At 42.5% G+C, this 21933-nt stretch overlaps 2 protein-coding genes across 4 annotated transcripts in view; both read left to right on the forward strand.

Moving 5' to 3' along the window:
- Window positions 1-21933, forward strand: part of stol (voltage-dependent calcium channel subunit stolid) — a 46693-nt gene that overhangs the window by 20216 nt on the left and 4544 nt on the right. For 2 of the 3 annotated variants that reach the window (XM_020954498.2, XM_086832051.1), the window contains 11 exons: window positions 8135-8245; window positions 17827-18300; window positions 18358-18639; window positions 18703-19410; window positions 19558-19771; window positions 19837-20042; window positions 20125-20354; window positions 20727-20759; window positions 20942-21046; window positions 21106-21367; window positions 21424-21903. In XM_020954498.2, the coding sequence (XP_020810157.2) occupies window positions 8135-8245; window positions 17827-18300; window positions 18358-18639; window positions 18703-19410; window positions 19558-19771; window positions 19837-20042; window positions 20125-20354; window positions 20727-20759; window positions 20942-21046; window positions 21106-21367; window positions 21424-21903 (3105 nt within the window). The remainder of the gene's footprint in view (window positions 1-8134; window positions 8246-17826; window positions 18301-18357; window positions 18640-18702; window positions 19411-19557; window positions 19772-19836; window positions 20043-20124; window positions 20355-20726; window positions 20760-20941; window positions 21047-21105; window positions 21368-21423; window positions 21904-21933) is intronic. The other variant, XM_020954497.2, reaches the window with a different exon arrangement.
- Window positions 11935-12335, forward strand: LOC110185575 (uncharacterized). Its single transcript, XM_020954502.2, has one exon. It carries the CDS (start codon window positions 11974-11976, stop codon window positions 12157-12159), a length of 186 nt encoding a protein of 61 aa, XP_020810161.1. The 5' UTR covers window positions 11935-11973; the 3' UTR covers window positions 12160-12335.

Raw genomic sequence — 21933 nt, forward strand, 5'->3', positions numbered from 1 at the left:
GTGGCATGCAAATTATTGTTCCCGGCTCTGTGAGCCCCTTTATCCGCCTGTACTTGGCATTCTGGTCGCAGCTGATTGAAGGTAAAAGTAAACCAACTGCGAGCCGAGTTCAAGCTGATTGCAATCGCAAATAGGGAGAATCTCAAGCTGGAAAGTGTAAAGTGAAAGTATTTACCTTTATACAGTATTGTGGAAGACATGATGAAATCATTTATCTCAAGGTTCATTTCCATTTTCATGGTTAAGTCATCGCAGTCGATTGTATATCAGTTATATTATTAATTTTTGATCATTATATCTTTAACTTTGTAATGGTAAACTTAACTGAGATTAAGTTTTATTTTCATATGAAATATTTACTAAGTATCTGCCTCAGCAAATTCTTCTTGGATCCCAAAGAAAACTGAATGCTAGCTGATAGTGATTATAAGGCTGCTTGGCACCTGAAAGAGATACTTTTAAATATTTGTTATATATAGTACATCATTAATTCGCTTAATTAAGGTAGAAAACATTTATTTTACTTTTAATGGTTTCAATATCACCTAAGCTGTTGCTAAAAAGTAAGCTAAGAATGTGGTACCATAAGAGAAATTCTATGCTTCTGAAATAACCAGGGATGATTTTCTCAAAATGTTTATTAATTGGTTACTTAAGTAATTTGTTTGCTTACATTTTATAGTATTTAAGTTTTCTAGTCCTTTTAATAAATAGAGTTTATCTGTATGAAAAAACTTTACTTACACTTCGGTTAATCTTTGTATATAATACAATATTTTATACAAAAAATGATTTAGTTAATACGTTAATGCATATTTTATATATATTTCAAATCAGCTTAATTCAGAATGTCCTTTTAGTTATAAGGACGAATTCAAGGGTTTATAATGCTGCCATGGTCTTTCAATCTGCCACCCATTTGGTATGTCTATGCAATTATAATTTTTGTGTGCCGGGTTACTGCAACCCAAAATGCAGATTGCTGGTCATTTGTTTAGGAAAGTGGTTACCCACTCCACCGCTATCCACTGGCCACCACCGTCGGGAAACTCCCGCACTCCATTTGCCGGATTTTGGTGACAAATACAAAGGCCTTGTTGAGGGCACAGCGATGAGCTTACGCCTTGTGGGCAGAGTGGATAGGATGAGCAAGGAGACTGGGAGACAGGGAGACTGGGACTGGAGATCTAGGTGGTTTTGTGTGTTTGGCTAACTAAGTGTGTGGCGAACAGTGTTGCGGACTGCAAAGAGACTAATCGTAAATCAAGGCGACGACTCGGCGACGCACTTGAGGGGTCCTGGTGTGCGGAGTCCGAGCTACACTCCTTCGAGGGACAACTCCTCTGGTCCAAAATGCACTGGGGCTGCAGAGCCACAGAGTCCTTGATCTGCTCCCTATACATATACCCATATATATTTATATATATATATATATATATATTGTGTATGCATATATATATTCGCAGATGTACATATGTCTGTGTACAGTCAGGGCTTGTCTATGCAAATATTTAAGTCTGTTGTTGTCGTTTGGTTACGAAAATGCGAGCATGACATACAGCTGCCGACAGGGAAATATTTAGCGGGGCGATGCCTTTCAGGTCCTTACTGAAAGTATAAAGTAAATTAAATATTAATTTCAGCATATCCATCCGGGGATTCTGAACGTTAAATGAACGGTGGAGGGACCTTACGTCCCTAAAGAATATGTGCTTTATTATATATAATATTGAAGCCAAAAAGTGACTTGGTAGTTTCTGATTTTTGCAGTAGTTTGGGTTTAAATACAGTAAGTGAAACTTTTATATATTACTAGCCGGCCCGTCCCGGCTTCGCACGGGCATATTATGGTTAAGAGGGCACTTCTGAATACATCAAGGTTCTGGCAAAATCATCTTCCTGGCATAAGGTGAAGAAGGCAGTCAGAGTTGTCGCTGGCCGATTCAGGACTCTTTCTTGCACATTTTTTTCTGTGAAATAGACACGTTGACCATTCTCCAAATGGACTGCCACGTTTCTCTGTGGCATATTGTGGTTGAACGCATAAGAAATAAGTCACATTGAAATGGTATCCATCGGCACCATCCCAGAAGATTAGTGGATACTGCAAAGCATCGTAACAACGGTGAGTTTCTGCGACGTTTACCAATCGATCGTTTCGTCGATGGAGAACAATATCTCGAGGTTGAAACTGATCCCCGACTATGACAATTGCCACTTCGTCTATAGTTGGAGCATTATATCTCCTGATATGTTCTCCAGCAGGCGTTTTGTCTGCATGAATGACAATTTTATGGGTATCCGAAGGCATCATATCGATTGCTGTTTTGAATAAACGCACCAAATTGTTCCGTTCGTGAAAAAGATTCTGTAGCTGCGAAATAATTGGCCTCTTCAGCGATTTATTGATTCCATAACGTGCATCTACTTCATCTCCATCATCACCAATGAAGTACATTTGAAGAAATTTGTGTTCGCTGTCTTGGAACGGAAGCAGGGAACCGGCTTTATGATAGATTTGTCCTTTGATTTTAAAAGTTGGCATGAATTGCGCAGTTATAATTTCCGCACCAAATGACGTCATTTGAAAGCAAGAGTTGTATTTCCTAATGTTCGACAGGGAAATGCTTCGATTCAGCAGTAGATCCAGCGAATAGAGAGTGCAGAGGCTCTGGTGGTGCTTCAAGTTGAGGCAATTCCACTTTCCCGGAAGCGCAACACAATCCTTTTGGTTCGTTTTTGAATTTGAGAGCCTGACAGTATATGCAGACCTGATGCATCTGGCCAATAACGACATTGCGATTCGAGCTATAATCAACAGTTGGATTATATCTGAATGCAAGACGATTGTATTGCAGGGTTTGATCTGCTGCAAGCTGTAAACGCGCTTCAGTTACCCTTGCCCTGTCGCGATCATTATTTTGAGAGTGAATCAAATCGATTGCTGCAGAACGCGACTGCCTAACTCTCAATCGTTTTCTCTCAAGCCTATCTGCTCGTCTTTCTGCTGATTCCTCTATGTGCATTTGCATTGCTCTCTGCCGCTCAGTCTCTCGGAAGGAGGCCCGTTCTTCGTCAGTAATATTCGTAATCTTACGTCTTTTTGCTTCTGTATTGCGAATACAACGACCCAATCTCGACTTTTTTGGTGGCATGACTTCGTTTCTTACTGAACCTGAACAAAAAATAAAATTTGTATCTCCAATTTCTTCTTTCAATATGTTTTTAATGTTTGACAGGAAATGCTTTGATTTGCTTGTAGAGGGCGCAGTAGTCGGGGCACGGGGAAACGCTAAAAAAATAGATATATTCGCAGCCGCAGATAAGCTATCAACATCAAAAGTAGTCAATAACCGAGCTGGAACCTCAACGCATGTTCTCTAAAAATTTGGGCATAAACGGTTCAGAACTTTTCAAGTTTCTTCTTTCAATATGTTTTGAATGTTTGACAGGAAATGCTTTGATTCAGCTGGCTGCCTGTAGATGGCGCAGCAGTAGGGTCACTTGGAAACGCTAAGGGTGGACTACCCCTAACATTTAGGGGGATAAAAAATAGATGTTGGCCTATTCTCATAGATACCGGATAAGCACAAAAAATTTCATCAAAATCGGTCAAGCCGTTTCGGAGGAGTAAGGGCACGAAAACTGTGACACGAGAATTTTATATATTAGATTTTAATATTAATTTAAGTTAATTCATAAATCCATATCTCCTTTAGGTAATGTGTTTTATGAATTAAAGTACTACTCTCTGCCTTTTTAATGCAATTAAAAGTTCTGGCATCCTACCTTCTTTCGAATATGAAAAACATGGTAATTAAAAGTTAAGTGCAGCACTCACGAGCTGAGAATTATGGAGCTTATCAATTAAGGGAATTCAGAGCCTCAAAACTAAAAATAAAAGATTTAATTAAAAAACTAAAAACAAGACATGGAATAAAAATAATCCAGCAATTAAAATAAGTTTGTTTGGAAAACAAATCTCCGCTTTGCTGAACAGGGAAACAAGCGCGTTGATCCGGGACACTGTTGCTCCATTGCTGGAAGGATTCGGAGAGACGGAAACTGGGGCTGAAGGGCGCCAGCGACATCTTCATTAAAATCTAATTAGCGCATTTTTTGACCAGACCAGAGAAACCAGACCGTAGCGCTGAGGTGCTCCGGTTTCTGAGCCCGCTCCGCGCACTTGAGCGCATAATCACTTAGACAGGAGCAAGCCAGGACGAAAGTCAATATACCGAGCAGTCTGCCATGCACTGAGAAAATATACAGCAACATAACTATATTTATTTTCTCTAAAATTATATAATATATATATTTATTAGGGATTAAGCCTTTTCTTGATTAAATTATTCGGGCAGTTAAACCATTTCTTTTGAGTTATGACTTGTGTCCTTTCGGAATCTATTAATATAAGTTCTTTTCGCTCGGTGTTTGGCTTCAGGTAGCCGATGCTGCTGTTGCATCTGCTCCTGCATGCGTAAGCTGCTTAACTTGTGCTGGAATTCAACAGGAGCAGAAGCCAAAGCTCAGGAATGCTCCTTATTCGCTCGCCCGCCCTCCACTCCTTCGGATGTCCTTGCTCCACTTAAAGTTTTGCACCAGCTGCATACGCACCAGGCTGCAGGGGGGCGGGCGGAAGAGGGCGGAAGGGGGTTCGCCCGAGGGCTCCGCCTTGCGCAGCATTTTCGAATTCCAGAGTCAACCGCAAAATGAAAAACTTTCTATGCTGCTGCTGCTGCTGCTGCTCTCGCTCTTCGAGTGCTACCCATATTGTATACATATTGTATATAGTTTTTGTACCCCTCCCCTCCCCCCCCCCTCGGCAGGACTCTCTCATACACACACGCGTGCGTCCTTCAGGCGTGCATTGCATTTCGATGCTGCTGCTCTCGTGGAAATTGCTTTATAAAATGTTGCCATCGCATAAAAGTTGGGTGAGGTTTTTGTGGGCGTGGTTCCCAGCCCCAGCCCCAGCCCCAGTTGCAGCAGCCACTGCTATGCCACCTAGCCTGGCTAACATCTTGCGCGTCTCCTCACATATACATACATATAGAACACACAGCGTTTTTCTCCATTGATCCTTTTTGCGGCTTGCTCTGCGGCTTGTTGCTTGACATCCTTTTAATTTGCAATGCCTCTTCTTTGCCACGTCCAGCGCCTTTTCGATTTTTATTACGCTCCACTTCACTCTCTCTGCTTTGCTATTTCTTTTTTTAACTATTGGCTTTCATTTGGCAATAGTTTGCTAATGGATTTCCAGATGCTATAAATCATTTTTAGAAGGCAAACTTTGGCGGAACGAACGCCTGTTAGGGGGGGGGGGGGGAGAAATGCCTGGAAATTGGCTCAATTTAAAAGTTGTGAAAGCGTTAAATGTTTTATTACTTTTACTACTCTGCCAGGTCTTGTTGGAGAATTCTTTTAAGGTATTTTTTAATCAAAAGATAAAGCAATTGGTTGTTCTTATTATAGGATTATTTATAAATGTGGAGTTAAGTCTGGGTTTTAGTAAAATTGTATTTACATTTAGTATATTTAAACCAAAGTCTCAAAGAAGCATTTTGTAGCAAAACAAAGGCTTACCCAAAATGTATTAAGTAAGGAGTTTATTAACGAAATTATTTCAGAATATAAAACAAAAATCTACAATCCCATATACATTTCTGAACTGTTAAAGTTTAATTATTTATTTGTTAAATTATAAGTAAATTTAATTTGCATATAAAGCTTAAGAAATTTGCTTAAGTTTGCAAACTAAAGTTTAATGTTTTGTGCCACAGAAATTCTTGGTTTAAAATATTGAAAGATAACTCTTTCTAGTCAATCTCTAAGATCCCATTTTTGGCTAATAGCTGCCTAATGGCGCCATATTAACCTTCAAATGCCGGATAAATGTCTGAGTCTGTGAGTCAAGTGCAGAAGACATAATTTGGGCGTTCGAAATCCTCGTGTAGAATTTATAATGCTCAATGGCATTACAAGGAAGACAGAGAGGGGGCGTCTTTAGGGAGCTCCCTTGTGCCAGTAATACTTTCTTTCTTTCCTTTTTTTTGCCAGCCTGTGTGGGTGACATTTTCTTTAGCCAACTAATGAATGCCTCAAAGAGTTTCCCCTGCAGTTTTAGTTCTGCGGTGGCACACACCAGCACACAAATGGTACATGGTTAGGTTTTGGCTTCAGCCACAAATATTTGCAGCGTGTGTATGTGTGTGTGGGTGTGTCTGCAGACACGTACGTGCACTCTAAAAAAATATAGGGTATTAATGTGATTCAAAGAGTATAAAGTTTTCAACTTTGCACCCTAAGAACGTGACACTAAATTGTTTACTTACTAAGATATTGCAATAAGCAAGGTCTGATTTCTTTTGTTTCTTATTCATATAATGCGTATTGCAGAGAAATTAGCTTTAAAGCAAATAAGAGCCATGGGAATTAATAATTTAATATTTAAACCTTAAATAATTGTTCAGAAAAGCATCAAGAAAGCTTAGACCACAAGCAGGAAATAAAACTTTAAGGTAGTTAGTTGTTCTAAAGATGAGTATGAATATGAATATGAAATTAGAGGCATTTATCAAGTGTAGCAACATTTAATGTATAATATTTTATTTTTAATATTGATAAATTATTACATTTTCTATAAAAACTAACTATAATTCTTTCAATGTCCTTATTTTTTTGTCAGTGAAAGTATGTATTCGCTGCTTATTCTTCTATGCCCAAGCAGTTTCTCGACTGCTGCTGCTGCTGCTGGCACTGAATCAGTTAAGAAAAGTTTTCTAATTAATTCGCTGGAGACATGTACAGGGATGCACACACACACACACACACACACACAGGCAGTGCTCCTTCGCTTTCGCTCACTATCTCCATCGTCCTTTCTCGCCAGGATGCAACGGGACGCGAATGGGCAAAAATATAATTTAAGTGACAGTTTGTTTGAAAAGTGACAATTGGAAATGGCCACGCCTCCCTACCCCACGTAAAACTCCATTTCTAAATTGCTAATTTTCGGCACTTAAATGCATGGAAAAGTCATAAAATGCATTTGCTTCCGGGTGACATTTTCGTGCCGCTTTTCCGCACTTCCGCCTCTTCATCGGTCGCCAGTGCTACTTTTTCGATTATGCTTATGGGAATTCATCAGGGAAAACAGAAAAGAAAACTCATCAGAATTTCCCATTAAACCAAATGACAACACGTTCAATGGAAAAATCATTATAATGGCGCAGGGCATCTGCTCTGTGTGTGTGTGTGTGTGTGAGTGGGTTCAAGTGTGGGACGTGGAAAATCAGAGACGGCATGCCGAAGCCATTAACTTGGCCACTAAATGCGTGTGTCTTCTGGCTCCAATCTTCCTAGAACTAGAATGTGTGTGTGTCACAGGATACTTGCTGAGTGTGTATGTGTATGTGTCCCTAAGGATAAGTGCAATGGAATGTAAAATTTAATTACACTTATTTGTCACATCTACGAATGCTAGCGTTTCTTCAAGCTTCATGTCTCTTGAAACAAAATATAGATAGCTAAAAAACCTCACTGATAATTGAATTATTTTGAGCAAGGACGAAGCTCCTTGTCTCATTAAGGATGTCTGTTGACTAATGTGATTTATTTAAATCAAATATTTATACGATTTTCTTCGAATCTGCTGACAGAAATGTATCCATAGGTTCAAGTATTTTCCATAGACACATTTTCATGAATCGACTTTCGTGTCCTTGCCCAATCCCTAAAAGTTTACCTCAAAATTCAAACCAATATTTCTGAATCTCTCAACTCATTTTAATACGAGCCACAAACCGCGGGCATAGCCAATGAATACCTAATTAAATTAATAAGATACATTAAAATAAAATTTTATATCAATTTGAGAGTTGCCCGAAGCCATGGGAACTGCCTTCTGCTCTTCCTCCCGCTCCTACTTCGGCCATTTCTGGGCCGAGAACCATTTCAGGAGTACATCAGAGTTTTATGTTGGACAATGAGAAAGCGGAAAAGTTTTACGACCCTTTAACCCTTTTTGTGTACTGAAACCGGCGCCCATCGGTTTTATAGTTTATAGCTGTAAAATGTACTGAGAATTGTGTATCTGATGGCTCTGGTTTTTTGGTTTTTGTTTCATTTGCAGCGCTTCAAGGACAACGACATCGAAGTGAAGCGCAAGGACGGCATTATCCTGCTGCGTGAATTGGCCGCCGAGGTGAAGAACTTTATGGATTTCAAGCGCAATGCTGTCATGGTAAGTGACTACTCGCTCTCAGCTTACATATTATACTTTCTGCCCAAAATACACTTGGAAAAATATGACACAGCCCTGATTTACAGATTGATTGATCAAGATTGTTAAGTTGTTAAGGAAATAAGGTTAAATTTTGATATCCAACGACATAAACTACATTCTGAAGTCGATTGAAAAGGTCTCTTAAATAAATCAAGTATACGCCCCGTTCAACACAACTACGAATTATTTTTTCTGAATGTATGAGAGGAACATCTCCAGAGCTTCCGATCCCCCCAAGCTATCTACAATTGACAAGTGGCTCAATCGCTCAAAGCTCACGGGGAAAAGCGGCGGTGGAAAACTCTCAAATTTGAGGACGGCACTAAAAACACAACAAAACAATAACAAGCGGACAGGACACCGTCTCCAGTGGGAAACTGGCGTAAAGTGGAAAACAATAAATTGCCGGAGGCCCAGTGGCCAGGGGTTGGCCACCACGGGGAAAGGGAGTAGGGATAGGGACAGGAATAGGAAGAGGGACAGGGACTACTCGTGGTGGTGGTGCAGGTCGGCGACAAATTGAAATTAAAGTGCGCCCCGCCACAAGCACAAGTTTTTGATGGCGCCCGCAGCTGCTGCGAGTGCGTGCCCGCCCGCCGATGTCACGGGCCCAAAGCTCAGGTCCTGGCCAATGGATGAGCCCTTCGTTCCGCCCCCTGTCTGCGGTCCTTGCGGTCTGTCTCTCTAACTCTCTCCCTGTGGTTCCCCAGTGGGGCCCACGAAGCAATGGAGTTCTTCCGCTGTGCGGATAATTTGCTGGATTCCGCCAGAGGCTAATGATGCTCAGTGTATTATCGAAGGGGGCAAAAAATAGGCCAGATTCTAATTGGTAGTCAGTAGCATATTTATAAGCAATAATCGAATTAATTGCAAGACAATTCAAGACTTCTCCCTGTAAATATATAATTAATCTCAATGCTTATCTCTATTATTGGAACTTCGGTTTATTTTTCGCTTACTTCTTATCAACAGCAACTGCAGTTAGCGATCTTTATGCCAAAGAGAATAATATTTTTTTAATTTTTGTAGGGTAAAAAATAATATATGTTGGTTTGCGGCTTGAATCTTTATTCTCCACATAATCATCCGATATATACACATTTAATGATTTCACCTATGTGATTAGACCAGCACTCTGGTAATTGTGAAATCTACCTCCGCTTGTCTGTTGACTGTCTGAAAAAAATGGACTTAATTAACCGTGGAACTTCGCATCGAGTATACACTTTTAGAAATGGATTTACCAAGTCAAGACGCAGCTCATCCCATTGGGCTTGTCTATAAATGCCAATGGCTCTTTTTGAAGCACTGAAAACGATTTACTGTATTTCAAGCGAAGCATTTTGATTGATTGTTTGGGAAAAGTGTCTCCTTAGCCTGCCTCTTCCTGCTCCTGCTCCTGCTCCTGCTCCTTCTCCTGCTCCTTCTCCTCCTACTCCGTCGTCATTCGTCTTCGATGTCAGGCCATTCATCTGGTTGGAAAGTTTTCCTCTGGGACCCTAATGGCAAATTGTTTTATATGCCCTACTGCATCAACTTCTCGCATCCATTTAATTTAATTATGAAATTATTTACAACTCGCTGCGAGTGCTGTTCCAACGAGCCACATGTACGGGGTACAGTCATCGTTGGTAAGCCCGGCTCAACAATTAAATGTTATAATCATCGCATGGCCGCCGACTTTATGTGTATTCCGACGGGGCCCAAGGGACCGACGTCCAAGTGCGTGGGTATACATAAATAATTTTTTATGATTTCCGGAAAATATCGATTAAATTTGTTTTGTGTGCGCATAAATATATATGTACGTATATACATATATATATTATTTTTTTGGAGTTGGCCTCTTTCTGGTTTCTTGCGGACACGCACACATCATCCTACGCATCGTTTCAGATTACGCAGATGCTGTCCGCCCTCCTCGCCACTCCCCTCAGTGACTTCCACTGGCCGGAAGTTCGGGTCCTAAAGCAAAGCGCATAGGAAGCACCATTAATTAAAAATCAACCTACATGGACACCGACCACAGACGTGGCAACATCAAAAACAGTCAGAAAGCAACGCGAAAGGCGCCACAAGCAAAAGGACATTGGGAGTCGAGATCTTGATACCTGTTATTTGAATTACATTGTTTTGTAATGAATATAATATAGAAATAATACTGTCGTACATATTTAATTGGCTGTCATAGGCATAATTTGAAGCTTCACTTATTCTGAAAGAATAAGCAAGACTCGTTTCTCTAGACAGTTCTGAATTTCAAAATATGTAGACAATCTTCCTGCAATACTTAATGAAATTATTATCAAGAATTCAATTCAGTATATTTCATATCTCAAAAAAGAGAACAGAGAACATAAAGCTGACGTTTTATAATGAGAAAACACCGTTCGCTCTCGTGAAGCAGTTCCATTTTTTTGGAACATAATTTTGATGTAATTATTTATTATGTTATTTATGTTATTTAAGGGTCAAGTATTTATTAACTAGTATTTGGATGGATCTTGAAAAGGAACTTTAATAGATTTTAGAATTTAAAAATAATAAGGATAGTCGCTTTTATCCTGGCGGTATTTTACTTTGTAATTTCTTTGTATGGCATGGTATCTTCTTGAGGGATTTATAGACTCTGAATACAGTTCTCCAAAAATATGTTCAATTTAACTAAATATTTCAGTCGGAATTCAGGGTGAAGTCAATTTAGAGAGTTCTAAAAGTGTTTATTTGCTTATTTAAAACAAAGATCCTGGTATCAAACTGGGTGTTTTCTTTTAAATTTAACCGAAACCAGGAAGCAACCAGAGCTTCCTGGAATCGAAGTATATACATCCCAATGTGACAATTATGCGAACTGAGTAAACATGATACACACATATATTATTAAACACTAAGGTTGTACTTTCTACCTTTTTTTACAAGGAATTTCATCATGTTTTCACTTTGTATACATTTTTTGTTTTTTAGGTTAATTTGAGTAATTGTTTACATGAATGTAGGAAAGCAAGAAAACGTCTTTGTCTCTTAATTTAATAAACAAAGCTTTGGGTATATCTATATGAGTTAAAGGAATTCTGTCTTATACTAATATATATTATAAAGTATTTATTTGAAGACCAGTCAACAGAAAAGATTTTCCAGAAATGCTACTAAGTGTCAATTGTAATTTTCATAACCAGAAGCATTACTGCAGAATAGAAAAGAGATACGGGGCGATGCCCAGTTTCTAATTGCGATATGAAAGATACAGGTTTTATGAGGCGCCTTAAGCCTTAAGCCGCTTGACCAGCTCTGACCAGCTCTGACCAGCAGAGGCGTCCCCAGAGGGGGGTTCTTTAGCTCGAGGCAATCGTTCTTTTTTGTGGAGAATACCTCACTTGACTGGGTAATGGCAAACACAAGTCCAGTCGTCATTCAATTGGCTTTTGGAAATTCCTCCGGCGAGCAACGAGTTTTTTTTGCACGGGAAGAGCTATGCGATTCCCAGCGATTCCCAGCACTTGTGTTGACCTGTTCCCCGGCTGGTAATTGCGGCACTCTAGCTGCGCAGTACGCTCGCGGCTCTCGAGTGCGGCCCTGGACTGTGGGAATCTCCCCGATTCGATTACGCCGGCATATAATCTCGGCCGGCAGTCACCCCAAGCGGACAGTTTCACTCCGCTGATTGCAACGAACGGCTCGCTTTGGAAATGGATTCGCACACCTTCGTCCTACTGCTGCTCATTGGATGCCTCTGCCTGATGGCCGGATCCTGGGTGGCAGCTGCTCCCGCCTGCAATGGTGGCTTCTATTCGAAGAACGGAAACCTGGTCATCGATATTCAAAACTTACAGTCTCACCTGAACTGTGTTCAGAATCAGCATCAGAGGGGATAACATACGCGGATTGAACTTAATACATATATAAACAGATATTGGTGCCATAATTAGGGCACTGTGAATAAAATAAAATAAACAAAATCCAATGTTACACTAATCGTAATTTGTGAAGCCAAAATATTTGTTAATAAACCACTGCACATGCAGGCATTGAGCCACGGGTAAAATACAAACAACATTGCGTATACGTTATATTTATAGCACGCGCATGTTAGCAACTAAACTCGTTTCCCACTCGATCTGTTTTGTATCTAAACAACATCGTATATATCGATTATCTGCGCAATAATTATACTTCGTTCATCGACTTGATATCAATAACAACAAACATGAAACACGTGCTTATACAATACTATAATTCAATACAATACTTTAAAGTAAAGCAACAAATGAGGTGGTCTTCAGAGTGATTATTTTTTTTTTAATTTTCCAAGAAATCAAAGCTTTTTACAATAAAAAGTAGATTTCTGTGTTATCAACTTATAATTAAATTATTTGTGAACTCGACTTTTGACCTCAATTTTCATTAATGAGCTGCAACATCAGTCGAGCCGCTCTATAGGCTCCATTTGTTGTATTGATTATTTATAAGGGATTGCAAATATATAAACAAAGACTATAAATAAGAAATATTAAATCAATTTAATGTAGCCATTTCTGACCCCCATAATATTCATAGCTTATTTAATTAGCTATGGCTTTATAAGTTATTTTACCAACCTTAAAATGACTTTCTTTGACTGGAGGTAATCGAAGTGAATCTAAAGGGAAAGGGCTGGCACTATGAGTTCCCGGCACTTGCCGTCGACAATTTGCGTTCATGTCGAACATGGAAAATAATGAAAACCAACTCGTGCGCGACCAGGCGAGCACCTGCTGGCCTCCACCCCACCCCACATGCACTGCCCCTTGTGGCATCTTCCCCCTCTGTCCCTTCCCGTTCCTCGCATCATTCGCTCGGGCACCTGCAGTTGCCTTTTGTTTGGTGCGGCATTAAAATGCTAATTGCCTGTAAACATAAAGGCAACTGCAGATGCCACACACACTCGCACAAGGATACAGACGAATACACACTCAGTCACAGCCACATGCAGGCAGGCTCACATGCATCTCATTTTCCACTTTGTTCGGTGGCGTATGCGTAATAATTTGTATTCCTCCCTGCCCCCCGCTGGCCTTGGCGGGCGGAAGGAGCGGGGGTTTTGGGTCTGTGCAACACTGAGTGCTGGCAACGTGTGGCAATCGCCGCTGCTAATTCGATTTCTATCAACGCCTGTCAATGCCGCTTTAACTGAACTGTTGCCAGTGCAGTGGCAAGTTGCCACCTACGCGCCGCCACTCTGCCCACTAATCGCTGTGTCCTGACTCTCTCGTGTCCTGTCGCTGACAGCATTTATTTGCATTCGTTTCGCAGTTAAAATTGACTTTAAAATTGCATTTAATGGCGGGAAAAGGGGGCCACTGCCACGCCCCATTCTGCCCTAGCAGCCATACATTTTCCGCAGTGTCTCTGCCGGGTCTCGTATTCCTTTGGCAAGAGGGCACTCCATACCATACCCTCCCCCTGCCTGCCTTCCTGTTCGCTGTTGACTTCTTTGCTATAATGCCACTTGCACTTTGACGTTGACATTGTGCAAGCGAGATGGCAGAAGCAGTTAGAGCGAGACGGATGCGAGAGAAAATGGATGGCCAAGAAGAGATGGCTGTGTGTGTGTGTATCGAGTGTATTGGAAAGCTGTTCGGGTGTTTTAAATAGAAACATGCAACAACGTGGCAAGTAAATGTCTTCACACTAAAAGCATTTGCCTTTGCCACAAAAAAAATGGGCCAAGAAAGGAAGGCCAATCTTCGGAGCCTTCGTTGCAGCGTAAATATTTCGTAACAGTTTCTACTTTAACGTTGTAATTGCACTTGTGAGAGAGAAGCTAACCAGATCACATTTATGAATGTCAGGAGATCTATGATCTTTGATATTATTCCTTAACAATTAATGACTTAAGTATCTAAACATTTACATCATATTTCATATATCAAAGGAAACGTTAGACTCAGTTTATAGCTCTTACTTTTCCTTATTTTATACCCCAAAGGCTTAAAGTAGTTTTTATAGTAATTTTTCATTCTAAACAACACACACATGTAACTTTGTGTAATGTGGCTTAAAGTTATGAGGTTCTTTTACTTGCTGCTTATGCCAAACTGAAACCACACAGCTTAGCAGGATACATACGTGCTCAAGTCATTGCCGCCCCGGAAGAAAAGAAGCAAACCACAATGCAAAGTTGCACTTTGGCCCGGAAAAAAAGCGTTTATAATCCCCCAAAGAAGACCGCATCAGATGCGACTGTGACTGTGACTGTGACTGTGACTGTGGTGCGGCAACTCAGTCAGACAGTCATACTTGTGGCTGAAAAAATACCCAACAGATTTTGCTGGACAGACAGAGGAGGCAGAGGCAGACACAGGTGACAACCACTCGATGTCAGTCTCTACCCGTTCCCAGCCACTAATCATGGGGTTGGCACAAGGAGAATTCATGCATTTAAGTCCCATCATCAAATATTTAGTTGAACCCATATTAAAACGTAATATAAATTTCTCTTTTGGCTGAAAAACTTATTGCCTCAACATTTGGCACGTCCATTCAGACGGCAAATATATTGAGCTACCAAAAAAATGTGCGCCAAAGAAGGAGGTGGAAGCCAAGGCTAAAGCTGAGCAGAGAAAGGACTCAGGGCGGACAGAAATCGTAGCTTAAACACACATCTTGCATTATCCAGCGAAGTCAGCGGAGGACTGGCAAGGAGTAGGGATTGCAAGGAGTGCAGTCACTCGGCTGGCTCTGGCTTTTCACTTGGCAAATGGTAAACGCGGGTTTCGTTTTTTCTTCCCCAGCATACTTTCAGGCTGTTGCTCCAGCCAACGCCCAACGTTGCCTGCGAACAAATTGCGTGCAAGTAGCTGCATTTTGCTAATTCCGGCAGAGCCCAGACACTGCTCCGCTGACATTCGAGCAGGTCTCCTCCAGCCGCAGCCGCAGTCTCAGTCTCCGTCTCGATCTGAGAGACCCGCCTCCCGGGAGTCCCAGACCCCACTCCTTGGGAGCATTGTCATTGTTGGCTTTTGAATGTTAAGATGTCGACAGCTGCACGGACGAGCGACAGGGAAGCCAGCTGGTGTCAAATGAGAATTGTGTGCGAGAGAGGGCATTGCTCAGGGTCTGTTCCAAGACCCGGTCCCCATCCACGCCCCATTGTCACCCGGCGCACCACCCAGCTTGATCCACGCAACCCTTTTCTGTCTCGCAGCCACCCCACTTTTGGCGCCCTTCCTGTGCACTTTGCTTCTGTGTCGGGGCTGCCTTGACCTTTCCATAAGTGCATAATATTGTAAAAAAAAGAACAGAAAAAATGTGCAACAAATATTTCATAATACACGGCCATGTTTTGTCTGCCGCTCTTGTTTTGTTTCCCCATCTCGAGCCATGTTAGACAAAGCGACTACGAATGTTGGAAATTATTTACATGGGTATGACATAGCTAGACTTGGAGGACATCAAAATGGGGGTGTCTGAGAGACAGCCAGCCACTTGCATAAAATAATTGATGAATCAATTAGGGATGAGAAACTTCTCAATAAACCTGGATTTCCTCGTTGTAATGTTAAACTTGCGAAATAACTCAAAGTTATTTAGCTAGCAATTTGGGAATACAATCAAGTTTATTCTTAAATATGAAAGGATTCATATCCTCTTGCAAAGTGTAAAGAACATCCACCTTAATTATATTTTTAATATAACTTTGAACTCTCTTAGAAAACTGAGATACTAAGGATAATAGGTACAAATATAAATTTATATTTTGTCAAACAAAATCTTATTGCAAATGAACTATTAATTCATGAACATTTATTTTCACTCGAGGATAACAGTATTAATTGCATTTTTCCAACTCCAAATGTTAAAGCTTCCACCTCGCACATTTACAAATGATTAAATCTCCTAATCTACTTTTAAATTAAAACTTTAGTCTGGTAAAAACTCCTCTGAAACCCCCTTATTTTCCACCTACCACAGACATCTACGAGAGCAGCCAAATTGAATAACTAGTTCGCAGCAACTTTAACTACTTGTACCTGCCCTGGGGCCATGGCAACCAAGGACTCGAAATCCGATTGGAACTCTTCCCGCACAAGGAAGTTTCCACCCAGATGCCAGGATCCGCTCACTTACCCAGACTCCTGGCGTGCTCCTTTCTCTATTGACTCACTTTTGGCAGTGTTTATTATTTAATGCCTTAACTAGCTTGCCACTCAACACCTTTTTGGCCAAACTTTAAGACTCCTTAACTAATTCGAGCGCTCGAAAAATGTGCAAATAACTTTGGAGAGCAGTGGGAAAGGAGTTTTGGAATGGGAGTAGGAGTGGCAGTGGCAGTGGGAGTCGTTCCACCTGGAAATAAGTTTTCAGGGGCTCCCCTCTGGTTCTCCTCTCACTACCATTTGTCTGAGCCGCTGACACATTCCCGTGGCGCCAACGTTCGCCCAACGGCAGCCAATTTACATTGAAATCTTCTTCGGGCTTGGACCCCAGAGAGACTCTAGCATTTTTATTCCATCTTGCAGCCTGTCTTCCCCACTCCCAGCTCTCCATTCCCCCTCCATTCCCCATTGTGCCAAAGTAGTTGAACTATTTCAATGCACCCACATGCAGCTCGAGCTCTTTGGCCACTGCAGCATCATCTTCAGGTGGAAGGGGGGAGATGCCAGCTCCAACGATTCCTGCGGGGACCAAAGGAGAGTAGGAGGAGGCCCACCCTTCGGTCTGTGTCTGTGTCTGTAACTGCAGGTGTTTGTCCTCCTTCGGAGCAAGTATCTGCCCCCTTTGGGTCTAATTTCGCTGCAGCTAAAGTTCTTGTTTGCGTCTTATGAAAATGCATACTGTGGGGACCGTCGGGCTAAACTTGTGAAAATAATTTGTGCGCCAAGTTGCAAAATCCCGCACAGCAGTCCCAGTGATTTGTTGAATCTGAAATGGGAATGCCATTGCTATTGAACAGAAGCTTATTTAAGCAGGGATTACAAATTATGAAATGGTATCATAAAATCATAAAGCTATATAAAAATACTAAAAGCAAAGATAAAGCTTTGTTTTAAAACTCTCCAAACTCACTTAATAAAAGTCTAAACAAGTATATTTAGCATCAATTCTTTTTGAAACCAATTTCACAGCTTAAGAGAGAAAAACACCACGATTTCGAATTGATATTGTGGATCTAAGTAAACCCTAAACATGCTTCTGGGGGGTGAATAACGTACATGGTAGCATACTTTTAAGCTGCACTGTGCACAGATACTACTACGAAACTCTGCATTACATCCTCACACTTACTGCACACACACACACACACACACAGACTCTCAGTGTACACAACCACGCTGAACTAAAAGTTGGCCAAAAAGAAAGCAAAGCAAACTCCATTGCTTTGTGCAATTTAAGTCTCCGCCAAGAGAATAAATTGCATAAAGCGTGGAAAGTTTTCCAACTTTTCCGACCCACGCCCAATCTTATATCCGCCGGAGAGGAGAAATGGGAAATATTTAAGCAGATTGATGTGCAACAACTCTCTCTCTCTCTCTCTCTCTCTCTTCCTTACTCTCTTGCAGCGCCTGATGGACTCCGCCGAGCAGGCGGCACTCTCGGAGCTGGAGGGCCAGGGACAGGCGGAATCGCCGGCGGGTGGACAGCAGCACTATGATGCCCGGCGGATCAACGAGTACAATGCCGATGGCAAGCTGGCGGATGGAGCACGCCACATGGACATCCGGTTCATGCGGCGCTTCGAGCGCCTGCCGGTCAATCTCAGTCTAAGCTCGATTCTGGTGCCGCACGGCGTCGACTTGGACGAGGCGGATGTCAAGTCGGCGCTGCAGTGGAGCGCCCACTTGGACCCGCTCTTCCAGAACAACTTAGAGCAAGATCCGGCCCTGTCTTGGCAATACTTTGGCTCCTCCGCGGGTTTCCTGCGGCGCTTTCCGGGCACTGCCTGGCCCCCAGAGGGCTCCAAGGGCAGCAAGCTCATCCATGACTTTCGCACGCACAATTGGTTTGTGCAGGCAGCCTCCTCGCCCAAGGATATAGTGAGCATATTCTATAACTAATAAATATACGTAATATAATATAAATCAATCCCGCAGATGATTCTCTTGGACTCCTCTTCGAGCATGTCGGAGAAATCTTTTGACTTGGGCATGGCCACTGCCTTCAACATACTGGATACCCTGGGCGAGGACGACTTTGTGAACCTCATCACCTTCTCGGAGGCGGTGAAGACGCCAGTGCCTTGTTTCAAGGATCGCATGGTTAGAGCCACGCCGGATAATATCCAGGAAATCAAGTCAGCCGTTAAGGCCATAAAGCTGCAGGATACAGCCAACTTTACAGCCGGTCTGGAGTATGCTTTCAGCTTGCTGCACAAGGTAAGAAAACGCATCCGGAACAGGACAACAGAAGGAGTAACTGAATTCACGCCTTTCTTTTAGTACAACCAATCTGGAGCTGGGAGTCAGTGCAACCAAGCCATCATGCTGATCACGGAGAGCACCTCGGAGTCACACAAGGATGTGATCAAGCAGTACAACTGGCCACACATGCCAGTGAGGATCTTCACGTACCTAATTGGCAGCGACTCTGGCAGTAGGAGCAACCTGCATGACATGGCCTGCTCGAACAAGGGTTTCTTCGTCCAGATCAACGACTATGAGGAGGCTCGCCGCAAGGTGATCGACTACGCCCTGGTGATGGCCAGACCTATGATCATGTACCAGGCAGATCATCCCGTCCACTGGAGTCCGGTCTTCGTGGCCGGCAAATCGGGCGGATTGGGACGCGACTCGGAGTACCAGCGCCGTTTAGTGACGACAGTTTCAACTCCGGTCTTCGATAGACGAAACCATTCGGTGCGCGTCGCCAATCTGCTGGGCGTGGTGGGCACCGATGTGCCCATCGAGGAGATCCGCAAGGTGATCCCCCAGCACAAGCTGGGTCCGAATGGCTATTCGTTTATCGTCGATAACAATGGGCGGGCTCTTTACCATCCGGATCTGCGGCCCCTCAGCGACGCCAACCAGTATATTGATCAACTGAAGCCCAAGTATGCCTCCGTCGATATCACGGAGTTGGAACTGCCGGAGACGGAGATTGGCAACAACAACGAGATTATTGAGATGAATAAGAATCTCCTCAATGAGGTGGGTTGATGGTGTCTTTTAAAATGGATAATGATGTTTGCAACTGATATGCAAAGGATATGAAATAAACAACGATGAACCTCTATATATTTTAATTTAGATCATATTTTATATTAGATCTTCTAATAACTTCTCTCTGAATCTTAGATGCGTGGTGACATGATCAGACCCAAGGAGGGCGAGACCGAGTTTACCGTGTTAAACCATTACGATGAGTCGAAGCGAGTGTCTACCAGGACACACAGATACTTCTATGGTCCCATTGAGGATACTCCCTTTACGCTGGCTATTGTGCTCCCGGAGAAATACGGTAGCCATGAGTTTGTCTCCCAGCAGGAGATCCGGCATTCGCGTAACAATGGTGAGTTTTCCCTGGAAAAGTTCCACTTCTGAACAGGGTTTCAATCTTATTATTTTGTTTTCCAGTTACCGAATACTTCAAGGGAGACAACTGGCGCGTACACCCGGATTGGGTGTACTGCGAGTACAATAGCGTAAGCGATTTGGAGAAGGAAAGGGAGAGCTCTGGCGAGTACTCCTCGCGGGATCAGGAGCCCAGCTTCGGGTCACCAGAGGAGCAGGTATTGCACTTTCTGGCTCGTGCCGGACGCCCAGGTTGGAAGTGGATGTCGGTAAGCAATCGAACTCTGGAGGAATGGGTCTGTGCACCCAATCGAGAATAATGTTAATCCGGAAAAATCTTCTCCTCCACAGGTTCGACCCAAGTCACCGCAACCACATCACAACATGCACAGTGGCTCCAACGGCAATGCGCCCGGATCGAGCCACTTTGGGTCGCAGCATCTGAACTCTCAGGGATCTCGCAAGGCTGAACCCTACTATTGCGATCGAACCCTCATCCAGAGCTTGGTGCGCGACGCCATGGTCACCGATGGTCTCGATAGGAACACGACTGGAACCTCCAGCGGCAAGGAGGATAAGCAGTAAGTTTGCCGAGCATTTGGAAATTAGATTTTGTTATTTCTTTGTTTAAAAGCACTCAATATATTTTATTACATTTTTAAATATTTGTTTATTATTTATCACAATATTACTTGTTGTATACATTTATTAACTTGCTTCTGGCTTTTCGTTTATAAACTTTACTAAAGCACCGAAAAACCGTTTTCTCTCCGCACATATTTTCCTCACTCTATTTCTTTGATGGCCAACATTTCTCTCTTCTTTTGCTAATACCTTGTACTTTTCACATGAATAACCATAATACGAAAAATTCTTCCCCACTGCAAATAATTATTGAATGTTAATTTTCTGACTTTAAAATGCACAATTTTAAAATGAATAAATTTCTATAGTCCAATCGCCACATTAATGGCAATACTAAAGAGGTAAATCGATGAGTAATTTGAATGGAGTTGGAGTAGCTTTGAATAAATGCCACTGCCTTAGAGGACCAGCCCACGGATTAGGCTTGAAGGAATATCCCGTAGATCTACTTAACGCTGGCCCTGAATTATGAAACCTGAACCAATTCTGAGAAATCTAATTTGCATTTTCTTTGTTTTCCTAGGCAAGGATATCAGAAGTTTGTGGTTGCCACCTCGTTCGTGGCCACAAGGTCGGGTCTTCTGCGCTGGATTGACCACATCAAGAGACCCGAGGATACCCCCGAACCGTGAGGATTTATATACTCTTTCCATTTCCATTCATAAAACTACTCTTTCACTCATGTAGGCATTTTAGCGAGGATAATGTGAGAGCCATGGACACTTCCTGGTATAAGCGAGCCGTAGACCAGCACTCGGTGGAACCGGATAGCTTTGTGTACAGCGTGCCCTTTGGCTCTGGTTATGCCATCAAGTCCAATGCCACCTTGGTGACAGCCTCTCATGCCATGTTTGTGGAGCATCGCGGACACAAGGCACCGGCGGGCGTCGTTGGCCTCCAATTCCAGCACGATTCTCTGGCCAAACACTTTATAAACATCACCTCTGCCGTGAGTTGTTACTTATTCTTGTAATTATTATTCCAAACTAAGAAATTTTCTTACAGTGCACTGGAATGACGGGCTGCAAAAGAACCTGCGCCTCAGATAACCTGGACTGCTATGTGCTGGATAACAGTGGCTTTGTGATCATATCCGAGGAGATGGAGCATACGGGCAAGTTCTTTGGACAGATCGATGGCACCATCATGGACTCCTTGGTACAGGATCGGATCTACAAGCGGGTGACAGTCAACGATTATCAAGGGGTTTGCTCCGATGCGGACAATCCATACACGGCTGCCGGTGGCATCCTGAAACCAAATCGCCTGGGCTCCTGGTTCTTCAGTCACCTGGTGGCCCTGAGTGCCACCTGGATTTCCCTAATGCCAGCCTCACTGCGTGCCTGGCCACAGGACGAGTACACCTACGACAACGAGGATGTTGTGTTTGTGGACAACAATTACTCGGATGAATACGAGTTTGGAAATGAATACAACATGCCGGTGGATCAGGAAATGGATGAGTTCTTCACCACCGCCGATGTGGTAAATATTATACATATTTAAATTTAAAAT

The sequence above is a fragment of the Drosophila serrata genome, unplaced genomic scaffold, assembly GCF_035046125.1.
Source record: "Drosophila serrata isolate PLE 108 unplaced genomic scaffold, ASM3504612v1 contig_245, whole genome shotgun sequence".
Classification (NCBI taxonomy): Eukaryota; Metazoa; Arthropoda; class Insecta; order Diptera; family Drosophilidae; genus Drosophila; species Drosophila serrata.